Here is a 12,029-nt window from a genome sequence, read left to right on the forward strand (position 1 = left end):
GGGGGGGGCGGCCGAGCGGGTGGGCCGGGGGAGCGGCGAGGCGGCGGAGCGTGCGTCACGCGCGGAGAAGGGGCGGCCGCCGGCGCATGCGCAGTGCCGGGAGAGCGCCTGAGGGGCGAAGGTTGGCGCTGATGGCGGCCGCCGGGTCCGGAGCGAGGAAGCCCGGCTCCCCGCGGGACTCGGAGTCGGAGGTCTGGTCCCGCCGCGTGAGGGAGCTGGTCGGCGCGGAGCCCGCCAACCGGCTGTGCTTCGAGTGCGGCCAGCGCGGCGTCACCTACGTCGACATCACCATCGGCAGCTTCGTCTGCACCGGCTGCTCGGGGGCGCTGTGAGTGCGGGAGGGGCGGGCCCTCCGTCTCGTCCCCGTGTCTTCTCCCGCGGGGCCTGGGTGCACGTGTGGACGGTGCCAGCCCTGCGACCCCGCGTTGGCCTCCCCGCCGCGGGAGGGAGGGAGGGAGGGAGCCGCGGCCCAAGGTCACCCTCTGCAAACAGCGCAGCCCGACGAGGGCCCCTCTCCAGCCCAGCAGTCTGCTGCACCACAGCCAAGGCGCGGGGCCCAGAGGCCGCCTCCCCGCAAGCACCGTTACTCAGGGGGGGGGAGGGGGCGCCTTTCCTCAGTCACCCATCGCGCGGGTCGCGAGAAAGGCACGGGAGCCTCAACCAGCAGCGCGGATCTGCACCCGGGAAAGCTCCTGCCGCAGGAAACGTGCTAGTTTTCAGGGCGTCCCAATGGGGCTTTTCCTCCTTTTATGGCAGCGGGGAGAAGGCAGACCTGGAATTCGCTGCCCGAGGATGTCGTGATGGCCACAGGAATAAAACAGCTTTAAACGAGGCTCAGACAGATTAATGGTGTCTGTCAGTGGCTACGACGGAGGGGAACCTCCACATCCAGAGGCAGTCAACCTCTGAATCCCAGAACCAGGAGGCAGGCAGGGCCACTGCGTGAGGAGACAGGATGCTGGGTTAGATGGACCCTCACTGGTCCGATCCAGCAGGGCTCTTCTGATGTTCCCTGCCTAGTCCCGACATCTGCCTTTACACACCCAGGTCCTATCTGGTCTGCAGAGGAACTCACCTGTGCCAAGCCCTGCCAGACAGAGCTAGGGTGGAAAGAACTGCAGCGGGGAGCGAAGCCCCATTGCTGACTGCTCCTATGCAGGGGAGTGCCCCAGCCTGCAGCACGTACTTAAGTGACCAGACTACAGACAGCTGCACTCTCACACGTGTCCCCACTGCAGATGTGCATTTGATTTTCTGCAGATCAAGTGAAACTCTTTTCTTCAAAATGCAGCATGAGCCATAGCTCTCAGGCATGACGATATGGGGGGGGGCTGTACCCTGAGGTTACCCCTGTCTGCCGCAGAATTGAGGAGCAAGTGAGGGGGTGGGGGTGGGTGCACTGGGACAGTATGAGGGCATGGGCTTGTCCAAAGGGTTGTAGACAGGAGCCCTTGTTGGGGAGGGGGCAAAGACAGCCTTTTCCGCCTTCTTTTGGGAGGCAGTGTCGACTGCCCAGGAGCCTGGCCGACGGGAATACAGACCCTAAATACCTAAAGTGAGACACCTGCTCAAATTGCTGCCTGTCCATTGGCATCTGAGGAATATGAGCCCGTTGGCTAAAACCATAACCTTAGTTTTGTCTGAGTTAACACTAAGAAGGTCATTTTTACCATAAGAACTAAACTGCTTGAACAGTCTTCCACGGCCTGTTTGATAGATTCAGGTGGGTAACCGTGTTGGTCTGAAGCAGTAGAACAAAGTTTGAGTCCAGTGGAACTTTTGAAAGGTTATACCCAGAATTAAATTTTGTTTGTCTTGAAGGTGCTACTGGACTCAAACTTTGTTCTAAGGCCTGTTTAAGAACATAACAGAAGCCAAGGCTGGATCGGGCCGGTGCCCCATCCAGTCCAACACTCTGTGTCACACAGTGGCCAGAAATACCGGGTGCCATCAGGAGGTCCAGCAGTGGGGCCAGGACACTAGAAGCCCTCCCACTGTCCCCCCCCCCAAGCACCAAGAATACAGAGCATCACTTGCTCCAGCCTGAGAGTTCCTATCTATACCTTGTGGCTAATAGCCACTGATGGGCTTCTGTTCCATATGCTTATCTAATTCCCTCTTAAAGCTGTTTGAGTAAAGGATAGCAACACGATGTCCTCAGCATACAGCGGTATTGCACTGGGCTTGTCCCCTACTTTTCCTGGGGCGGGGATGAGTTCCTGACAAAGATCCCATCATGCCAGGGAGGGGTTGCAGGCAGGCGGTGGGTGACATCCGAGGACTCCCTTTTCAGGGCCTGGAAAGTTTAGAGCAGATAACCCCGCCTGTGTCCCCCCTGTGACCCAATGGAGCCCTTGCTCCTCTCTCTGGTGCTTGCATGCCCTTGTAAAGAAGAGCTGCAAGTGTGACTCGCAGCAAGATCCAGGGCCCTGGCGCCCCAGCCCCCAAGTGGGTCATTCACATGTGAGGCCTGCCGCTGCACGAATGGCTCTCTGAATATTTCATGTGAGGCCTCTGAATAATTTACGGCTGCAGGCCAAGAACTTGTATGTCAGCAGTTCTGGGTGGCAGAAAGCGAGGGCATAGCTCAGCCAGCAGAAGCCTTTGGGGGGGGGGTGACGTCCAGATATGGCTTGGTCCTGAGGGCTGGTGCTCCTTCTGGGACTGTCCTATCCCCTCCCCTCCTGCAGGATGGCTCTCGGCATCAGGGCTCACTTGGGGCGCGTAGTTCCTTGAACTGGGCTAGAACTCAAGAGTCCTAGTTTTGTGCCTTTCGGGGCGGCTGAGGCTTGGCTTCCTATCAGTTGCTCTGTACGGAAGGTACCCTTTTCTCATCCCCCCGCAGCCGCGGCCTGAATCCCCCTCACCGGGTCAAATCTATCTCCATGACAACCTTCACCGAGAGCGAGGTACAGTTCCTCCAGTCTCGTGGGAACCAGGTGAGTTGGAGGCTGGTCCCTGCCCCTGTGACAGAAGGAGACCCGGGACTTTGGCTGGGAAGTGGAGCCGGGGAGAGGAAAGGATTTAGAGGGAGATGGTCTGGGATCTTGCTCTGACCACCCCCCTCCCCCTGACTGCAAGTTCCTGCTCTGATTCTTTCTCTCCCCCCCCCCCCCAACCCTCCCTCGCCCTGCGAAAAGACCTGGGCTCTTTTGACTCGCGGACGTCTCTACTTCCGGATTCCCAGGACCCTCAGAAGTTGAAGGACTTTCTGCAGGAGAAATATGAGAAGAAGCGATGGTGAGGCAAGGGAGAAAAGGGGCTGGGGAGGGCTGAAGTCAGGGCCTCCCTCATTGCAACGAGCTCTAAGTTCTGTCCCAGAAGATTAACTGGTGCACAAAGTGTTGCGCGTCGGAGTCATTTGCTTATCTTTCCTAACTTGTTCCCGTACCCAAATATGAGCCTTCATGAAAGGCAGAGTCAAAGCAAACAGGGATCCAGGGGAAAGGGGGGGGAGGTGGCTCCGGGAGGCTGTGCGGGGTGACTGATCCTCCCATCTGGCTCTGTCTGCAGGTACGTCACGCCTGACCAAGGCAGAGGCTTAACTTCTCTGGCTGCCCAGAGCTCCGCCGCAGAGGTCAAGACACTGTTGGGGGACTCGGGGCCAGTGGCTATGGCGGTCAAGCCTGCCCAGGTTGGAACTGCTGCCCATAACTCTTGAGCTGAGCAGGGTCTTCCTGGTGCCAGGGCCTCCGAATCAGGCTTATGTCGGCTGTGAGCAAGTGAAAAGGGGGCGTATGTGGCCAGGAGATGCGTTGCCTTCAAGCCAGCTTCCTGAGCCCGTGAGCCTTCTGGCCCGTGGGGGGGTTTACCCTGTCCCCGTTGTGGAGTCCTGACTTCCTTGCATGGTTTCCACTGCCTGCCTTGTCCTCCTCTGGAGCGGTGGTGGCTGGGGCTGCCTCTCCGGTCAGGCTCTTGGGGATATATATTTACTTATTTACATGATTTATCGTCCGCCTTTGTCACATGGACCCCAGGTGGGTTCCACAGAGTGAGTCAGCACAATCAACAAAACAGGACGTTCTGTGACTAATGCATTAGGGTATTGGAAGCTTGGAACCACCAGGAAGAAACAGAGACGTAACCTAAGTATGAACGCGGCACATTAGTGACGTGACGTCCTTCCACTGGTCTTCTGTGGTGACCTCACGGAGTGCTGCCACCCACTTCTGCTCTGGTGGTCTCTTGCTGTGCTTGCCAATGCTCCTCCCCCCACCCCAATAATGAAGGCTTCCTTGGTGCAGGTCCAGATAGGGGGCGGGGCTGCTTGCATTCTGATGCGGGGGACCCTCGGTGTGAACATGGTGGTGTGCAGTAGGCCTCTGGCAAGAAGGCACCTGGCCTCCTCCGCGAAGGGCCAGAGATGGGGAACCCCGGCCTCTCGGTTCTTTCAGCAAGCCATCTCGTTTACACGAAAGCCAACTCATGGCCACCTCTTCGTTTGGGTCCTACTTCTGTGGCTGTTTCTTCCCCCCGTTTGCCAGTCAGAATATGCTCTGAACCAGTTTGGTGTCGTTGTGAAGTGCGCAGACTCTAATCTGGGAGAGCCGGGTTTGATTCCCCACTCCTCCGCTTGCACCTGACTGGATGACCTTGGGCAAGCCGTAGTTCTGATAAGAGCTGTCCTCGAAAAAAGAGCAGTTTCTGTCAGAGCTCTCTCAGCCCCGCCTACCTCACAGGGTGTCTGTTGTGGGGAGGGGGAGGGAAAGGAGTTTGTAAGCCACTCTGAGACACCTTTGGGTAGTGAAGGGCCATGGGGTATAAATCCAGTCTCCTCTTCTTCTCTTAACACAGGCTGCCAGGGTGCGTGCCGGGGTCTGTCCCCCAGCACGGGCGAGGAGGGGAAGGTGGTGAACTGGTGGGGGTGGGATTTCTGGCCTTCGGGCTGACGAACATTTGTCTTCCAGTCTGTGGACAAGTCCCAACTGCAAGGCCCTCAGCCAGCCAAGAAAACCAGCATGGACCTTCTGGCCGACATTGGAGGAGACCCCTTTGCTGCGCCTCAGTCTGGACCGGCCTTTACCGCCTTCCCTGCCTTTGGAGGTGAGTGAAATCCTGTCCCGTTGGAGAGTGCGCCTGCGCAGATACGAGGTGTTGTGTGGCAATCACGCTCTCCCCTGGAGAACCTCACGCGGCATTCTTGAGAGACCGCCGTTCTCAGCCAGAGAGAACTCCCAGGCTAGGTTGGCACCGCTGGGGAGAGGAAGGGGGTCTTCTGCCTCCCTTCCAAGCTCTGCCCCCAACCTGTTGCTCTCTCAGGCCAGGTGCCAGCCCAGGCCGCTTTCACCAGTTTTGATGCCTTTGGTGGAAGTCCCGCAGCGTCGGCCTTTGGAGACCCGTTACCCTCCAGCCCAAGCCCTTTCCAGAGCCAGCCAATTCCAGCAGGTGAAGCCTCCTTGCGTCTCTGTGTGCACCTTCTTTTGGCCCCTTGGAGGTGGTGAGCCACTTGGGAGGCAGGACTCTGGAGGCTTTGGACAGGGGACCGTCCCTCTGGTGTGGGAAAAATCAGCATTTTGTTAACATGGGGGAGGGGCAGGCTTGGAGATCATGTGTTGGGAAGCCAGGGCCACTGGGTCCTTGGACTTCTTGGCTTCTCGGTGAGGGTGGTGGTGGACATTCCCCTTCCCCCCTCCCTTTTGTTCTGGAGAAGTTACAGAAGCCGCCTACTCGTACAGGCTCCCTGCTTGATGGGGCTCTTCCTCCCTGTTCCAGGTGGCACACACATGGGCGGATTCCCTGCGTCTCCTGCCAGCCAGCCAGGAGTGAGCATTCCAGACATGGGCGGCACTTTCCGAGTGGGAGGAGTCCCGAGCAGGTATTCTGTTTCCCGTGGATAAGGGGCCTCAGGACCTCTCTGTGCCCTGATGGGAGAGAGCAGGCCCTCTGGAGCCGAGAGAGTGGCTGCCCGTCTCTTGTCTGCGCTGAACCCGTCTCTTCCTTTGCCAGTGTCTTTGGTGCCCTGAGCCAGTCACCTCTTTTGCCTCCGCCCAGCCCAGCCGCTGCCTACGGGGGTAAGTGCTTCCGTGTCTTTCCTTTAAAGGGGGCAGCTTGCCTGCCCATTCCCTCTGCTACCTCTCCTTTTTCTCATGCAGCATGCACCAACCCCTTTGCGACATCGGCCATCTCGCAGCCCACGCTGCCTTCAACGAACCCTTTCCAAACCAACGGCTTGGCCCCAGGTAAGCCCCCACCAGCCCTCACTTCATCTTCTTGCCCCGGGGGGTTATGGGAGAAGGGGGAGAGGAGGAGGCAGAAGGTGTGGGGGGGTGCCTGCTTCCAAGAGAGGCGGTCCCCCTCAGCCTCTCCAAATAGCCGGCTGGCCTTCCCTCCACTGCAGCCTGTGACCATCATGGGGCCAAATAAGTCTTGATTGAAGCGTGAGGCGAAAGCACTCTCCTGCAAGACCAGGCATGGGTACAGCTGATTGGCTTGGATAGCAGCCTCCTACGGGGGGGGGGGGGGGGGGGGAAGGGTGTGCGTTTGCCCCAGCCCGGTCATCTTTAAATCAGGCCCCGAACTGTACTGTTTGAAAAGACAAGCGTATTTGATTGTTAGAAGATTTAAATATTGCATTTCATTGTATTTAAATTGACCCCAGCAGTTTGTGTTTCTCTTTGTATGGCTGGAATCATGCAAATGTTTCGGTGCGTTGCCCACATCCCCCTCGTTCAGACAGGGCCCTTGTCCCCGTCCCCCCCGCTGTCATTGCCATCCCTGTGTCAATCAATCCACTTGGACGACACAGATCGTCTTGACAGTGGGAGATCGTTCCCCTTGTTACTTTAAAGGCGCTTAGTTTGGGCACCACAAATCCCCTCTCTGTGGTGGCCGTGGGGATGATGTATCAACCGTTCATGGCTTCACGAGAGGCCTCGGGTGGGGCCTTCTCGGCCTTCCTCCGTGTGGTTGGGCCCCAGTGGGTGGGGGCCTCTTCCTCCATCCCAGGGGGATGCTGATGCACCTCACAGCCCCAAACGCACAAGAGATGCTAGTTGACAGCAAGCTGGAGCTTAGAGGACGGGACTGTGGATGGGAAATAGTGTCCTGTTGTCGTTATACACCAGTTTGGCGTAGTGGTTAAGAGCGCGGACTCTAATCTGGGAGAACCAGGGTTGATTCCCCAGTGCTCCACATGCAGCTGCTGGTGTGACCGTGGGTCAAGAACCAAAAGGGTGAAAAGAGAGTCAAATGAAGGGCCAATATTAAAAACCTAGTTAAAACTTATAATATACAAAAAGACATGTATTTATTAGAAAGACAGTTAAAAACATACATAAGGGCCCAATGAAAGCCTCGTAAAAAAGTAAAGCCTAAACACAAGGGCCAGTACACATGACCTGAGGCGTTTCTGCCCTACTGGGGCCTTCTTCAGAGGTCAAACAATATTGAGGCACACATAACTTAAATACGTATTGCAATAAGATAACCAATAAGTGAATATTGGACGAGGAAGAGGAAGGTTAAGCAGCAAGATCTAAAGACACACGACAAAGATGTTTGTGAGGCCTCAAAAGGTGAAAGTCATGTGTCTGGTGCCAAATGCATAGTGGCTGAATTAGAACATTTTCCAATTTAGGTCCAAAAAAGCACCTGTGTGGCTATCAAAGTCAGAGCTAGAGTGTCCTCAAGCAAATAGCAGTCAGTCATGGCTCTCCGTCCGAGCTGTCCTCTCAGGAGCGTTTTCTCTCAGAGCTCCCTCAGCCCCACCTACCTCACAGGGTGCCTGTTGTGGGGAGGGGAAGGGAAAGAAGACTGTAAGCCGCTCTGAGACTCCTTCAGGGTAGAAATCCAATCTCTTCCTCCTCTTCGTAATTGAGCCTAAATAAATGTTAAAACCCCTGTGGCAGAGAATGTGGGAAGTAAGTTTTCCCAACTCTGGTTCTGGTAAGACGGCAACTGTGCAGGTGAGGCCAGCAGCCTCATGGAAGAGTCTGGGCTGCAGCCGGCCTGCCCGACAGCTTCCCGAAGTAAGGTGGAGCGGAGAGTTGGGCTCAGCAGGGCACCAGGACTCCTGGCTGGCTGTGGGGTCCCTGTGAGGTCCTTCCCTCTGGCTCTCTCCTTGCAGGCGCCTTCGTGGTGGGCTCCCCCAGCAGCTTCTCTGCCTCCCCCCTCTCTGGCATCTTCGCGTCTCCCTTGCAGCAGCAGCAGCAGTTTCACCCACAGGCCCTGGTGGGGCAACAGCAGAATGGCGGTGAGTAGTCCCCGTGAAGATGCGGGAGGCCGTGGTGGTTTGGCCCGCCGGTCTGGCTTCCCTCGCCCTTCTGGTCTCCTGCCTGTCAGGCACCCGTGGCTGAGGCTCCTCTTCTTGTCCGCCAGATGGGCAAGGCTTCCCCGGGGGCCGTGTCAGGAGTTCCGCCATGTCCCACACAGGCTCCAGGAAGCTCTGGGATGGGTGGGTATGTCGGCCGTCTGAGAATCGAGGCTGCCTTGGAGCACGTGAAGCCGCCTTATCCTGAGCCAGACCCCCCCGCCTGGGCCCATCACAGTCAGTGTTGCCTGCTCAGTCAGGCGGCTGCTCTCCGGGGCCTTGGGCGACGGTCCTCCCCATCACCCATGGCCTGATCCTTTCAACCGGAGAGGCTGCCGGGGCTTGGAGCCTCGGACCTCCTGCACGCCAAGCAGAGGCTCCGCCATTGAGCTCCAGCCATTCCTTCTCTGAATGAAGCGCGAGGTTCTGGCCATTCCGGCGTTGAAGAAAGACTTGCAGGTCTAAGGGCTGTGCCAGGTGAAATTGCAGCTCCCTTGCTTTTCCCATGGCCAGTCATACTATAGGATACATTATGTAGATCTGGAAAAGTGGCAGAATGGGATGGCGTTTTCTATTGTAATGGTGGGACTGGGTTGATTTTCCTGGACTTTTTAAAGCACAAAGCTAAGGAGGCGGACGGGGCCCTCCGGCTATTCCTTGTCCCTCCTGTGGATCGTGATAGCTGAGCTGTGTCAGTTCTGAGTTCAAGGACGAGATGAGCCTAGGACACCTCACTTCCTCAGCTGCGTCCCGAAGCCAGTCCACCGAACCTTGGCCTGTGAGCAGCATTAGGTGGGGACTGGGAGGCGCAGCGGCTGTGGGGCAGAGTGCCTGTCTGCCTCTCCAGGCAGGGCAGAAGGATTTCCGGTTCCAGAGCTGCATGGCTCTCTGGCCCTTCTCTGCCTGTGATGCCAGAGAGCTGCTGCTGAGCTGGGCAGACGGGCGGTTGTGCCTCAAGTCAGGACAAGGCAGCCTCTGATCCGGCGGAGGGTCCGCAGCTCGGAGTTAGGCAGGAGGTCCCGGTTGCAGAGGGCTGGTCTGTGCCAGAACCGCCAGATCCGAGTCCAGGAGCACCCGGGAGCCCAACGAGATTTTTAGGATTCATAGAATCATAGAATGTTAGAGTTGGAAGGGACCTCACTTGTCATCTGGTCCAGCCCCCTGCACTCTGCAGGAGCACAACTGAAAGAGAGCCCTACAACATACCCGAAAGAGGGTCATCCAGCCTCCGCTTGAAAGCGTCCAGCGAAGGAGCTCTGGAGTGTCGGGGCTCCCTTCTTCGTCAGACATGGGAGGTCTCGTGTTAAAGCATCGGGGGGAGGGGGGGCAGGGCTTTGAGGTCTTGGAGGCCGGAGGAGGCAGGGGTGCGCCCGGTGGACCGATGGGCTGCGTCTGCACCAGGCAGCTTCGTGTGTCTGGCTGCACCCTGGACAGAGAGTTCCCCAGGCGGGCAGCTCCGGATGGCCCGAGCCGGGAAGACTGTGCCCGAGGGCGAAGGCGGTCCCTGCCAGTCTGACTCTTCCTCAGAACTTCCCTTGGACAGAATTGTCTGGAGTGAGAAAAGGGCGGGGGGAGGCCTGGCGGCTGTTCCTCCCCGCGCTGAAGCCAGCCTTCTCTTGCTTGGCTTCCTCCCCTGCTTTAGGGTCCCCCTTCGGTGGATTTCCTATCACCAAGGTCGGGCAGAGGCCGCCTGGGCAGCCCGTGGGCATTTCAACCAACCCGTTTGTGGTAAGGAGCCCCCTTTCCTTCCCCTCTGGTGGGGGAGAGTGGTTGGGGGAGGGACGTGTGTGTGTGGTGAGGAGGAGGAGGGGGTTGGCCCCCCACTGGAGTCAGCCTGGCCATTCCCGTCACTTTGTGGGGTATGCCCCCACCCCCCACGATCAAAGAACCCCTTCCTTTCCTGCCTATTCGAAGCCGCTCGTAGAGTGCTCAGAGCCTGTGACCGCTCGGGGACCTTGCTGGCAACTGGGGTGTCCTGGCCTCCTGTTGCTCACCAGCCTTTCTGTCTGTCCCCCACAGACACCGATGACCACAGCGCCACCCGTCCCCTTCGCGCTGGGGAAGCACCCGCCCACCAACCCTTTCTTATAGCAGCAGCAGCAGACGTTGGAGGAGATGCTGCCCCCCCCCTTTGCCTCTGTCTGTGGGAGCTCCCCCTGCCGGGCACGCACTTTAGTCTGTCTGTCGCCATCTCTGCCTGGGTGGGGGTGAAGTGCTTTAACGACTGGCTGTTGAAGAGAGGGCCTGCCTCAAAGCAGTGCATGATGGGACTTGCAATGGAAGCTGGGGGGCTTGCTGGGAATCCAGCAGCAATGCGTGCTGGGAGGTTGATGGCAGGGAGGGAAGGGACAGGCTCAATACAAGCACTTTAAGAGCGGCTGGAGAGGCTCCCCCCTGCAGTGCATGCTGGGATGTGATGTCAAGGTTGAGGCCGTTGCAGTGCTTGCTGGGAAAAGGGAACTCTCTTTGGAGTCTGAGTCTGCTCCAATCTCGGAGCTTCCTCTCCAGCCGCCCCCTTGCCGGTCTCCCAGCAGCCCTTGCTGTTGGCACTGCCGGATTGCCAAGGGCCAAGGTTCAGTCTTCTGCTGGGCCTCCCCCAAGGCCTCTAGCAGTGGGATCCCTTTGCTTATCTGCTTTCTGGTTCTCCTGCCCCCAGTGAATTCCATCGTGTGGGTTTGTAGCCAGAGAGAGGCTTCCAGGCGCTCTGGATGGAGTGAGAAGAAGCCACGGTGCCGACATGGGGCGGGAGGGTTCTTGCCTTGATCGTCCACGCCATCCCCTCATTTCTCTCAGTCATTGCACTAACTAAAAGGGACTCGGGCAGTTGCATCCTGGCAAGAGTCTCCGCAGCGCCCCTGCACCACGCATGCCTGCCGAGGAGGCAAGGAGCAGTAACACTGAGGGAGGCCCAGTGTCCCAGCCTGCTGCCTGGGGTGGGTGGGAGGCCAGGGTCTGCACGGACCCTGAAGCAGGGCGCCGTGGTCCCTGTTGCTGCCCCAGCAAGCTTGCACTGGCCCTGGTCTCTATGCCACCGCACCAGGGAGGGTTTGACTGGCACGTGCTTGGACAGATGTGCCCTGCCCCCACCTCCCGCTTCTGGGCAAAACTCACAAGGGTGTAAAACTGGAGCCCACAGGGGCCCCCTCCTCCAGCCTTGCCCCACTTAATTTCTCCCTCTACCGTGTGGCCTGACACTGTGCCAGGAAGGGGGTCCACCGCGTCACGGCCCCCTTGGGAAGCTCCCTGAGTAAGCCGGGGTGGGGGTGGGGAGAGGGCTCCTTCCTCCAGCCTCCCACCTTGGTCAGAACGGCCCCTCTCCTCCGACGTTGCCTCCTGCAGTATTCTGTGTCCCCCCCCCCAGCTCACCAGAACCTTCCCTCGGGGGCCTCTGTCCACGCAAACAGTGCCTCTTGGATCCAGTGGTCGGAAGCTGAGGTTCTGGCACTCAGCAGCCAGTCTTGGCCTGCGATGTCACAGAAGCTGAGCAAGCTTCACTTTGGCTGACTTAATTTCTACTTGACTAAAAGCAGGGATTTATGCAGCAGAAGTGGGTGCAAAAGCTCTTATTAAACGTTAGGGGCTTTGCACAGAAAGCGGGGGATTTCATAAGAAACTTGTGAGTGGTTATTTGGGGGGGGTGCTTTAATTTGCTGCACCCCCCTCCTTCTCCTCCTCCTCCTGCCCCCATGCCTTTCCTCGCTTCTCCCCAGGGGGCTCCTGTCCGAGGCCCTCTCCCTTCCCAGCCTCTCCTCTGGGCGGGGCTTGTTTTTGTAACACCCCT

At 58.2% G+C, this 12,029-nt stretch overlaps 1 protein-coding gene across 1 annotated transcript; it reads left to right on the top strand.

The window, feature by feature from the left end:
• The first annotated feature begins 76 nt into the window (after window positions 1–76).
• On the top strand, window positions 77–12,023 carry AGFG2 (ArfGAP with FG repeats 2). The gene is made up of 12 exons (XM_015427905.1): window positions 77–328; window positions 2,846–2,943; window positions 3,141–3,240; window positions 3,514–3,634; window positions 4,908–5,043; window positions 5,260–5,385; window positions 5,713–5,815; window positions 5,947–6,011; window positions 6,093–6,179; window positions 8,066–8,191; window positions 9,891–9,976; window positions 10,268–12,023. Exons 1-12 carry the CDS (start codon window positions 87–89, stop codon window positions 10,337–10,339), a joined length of 1,362 nt encoding a protein of 453 aa, XP_015283391.1. The 5' UTR covers window positions 77–86; the 3' UTR covers window positions 10,340–12,023.
• The last annotated feature ends 6 nt before the right edge of the window (window positions 12,024–12,029 follow it).

The sequence above is a fragment of the Gekko japonicus genome, unplaced genomic scaffold (genome assembly GCF_001447785.1).
Source record: "Gekko japonicus isolate JY-2015 unplaced genomic scaffold, Gekko_japonicus_V1.1 scaffold761, whole genome shotgun sequence".
NCBI classification, from domain to species: domain Eukaryota; kingdom Metazoa; phylum Chordata; class Lepidosauria; order Squamata; family Gekkonidae; genus Gekko; species Gekko japonicus.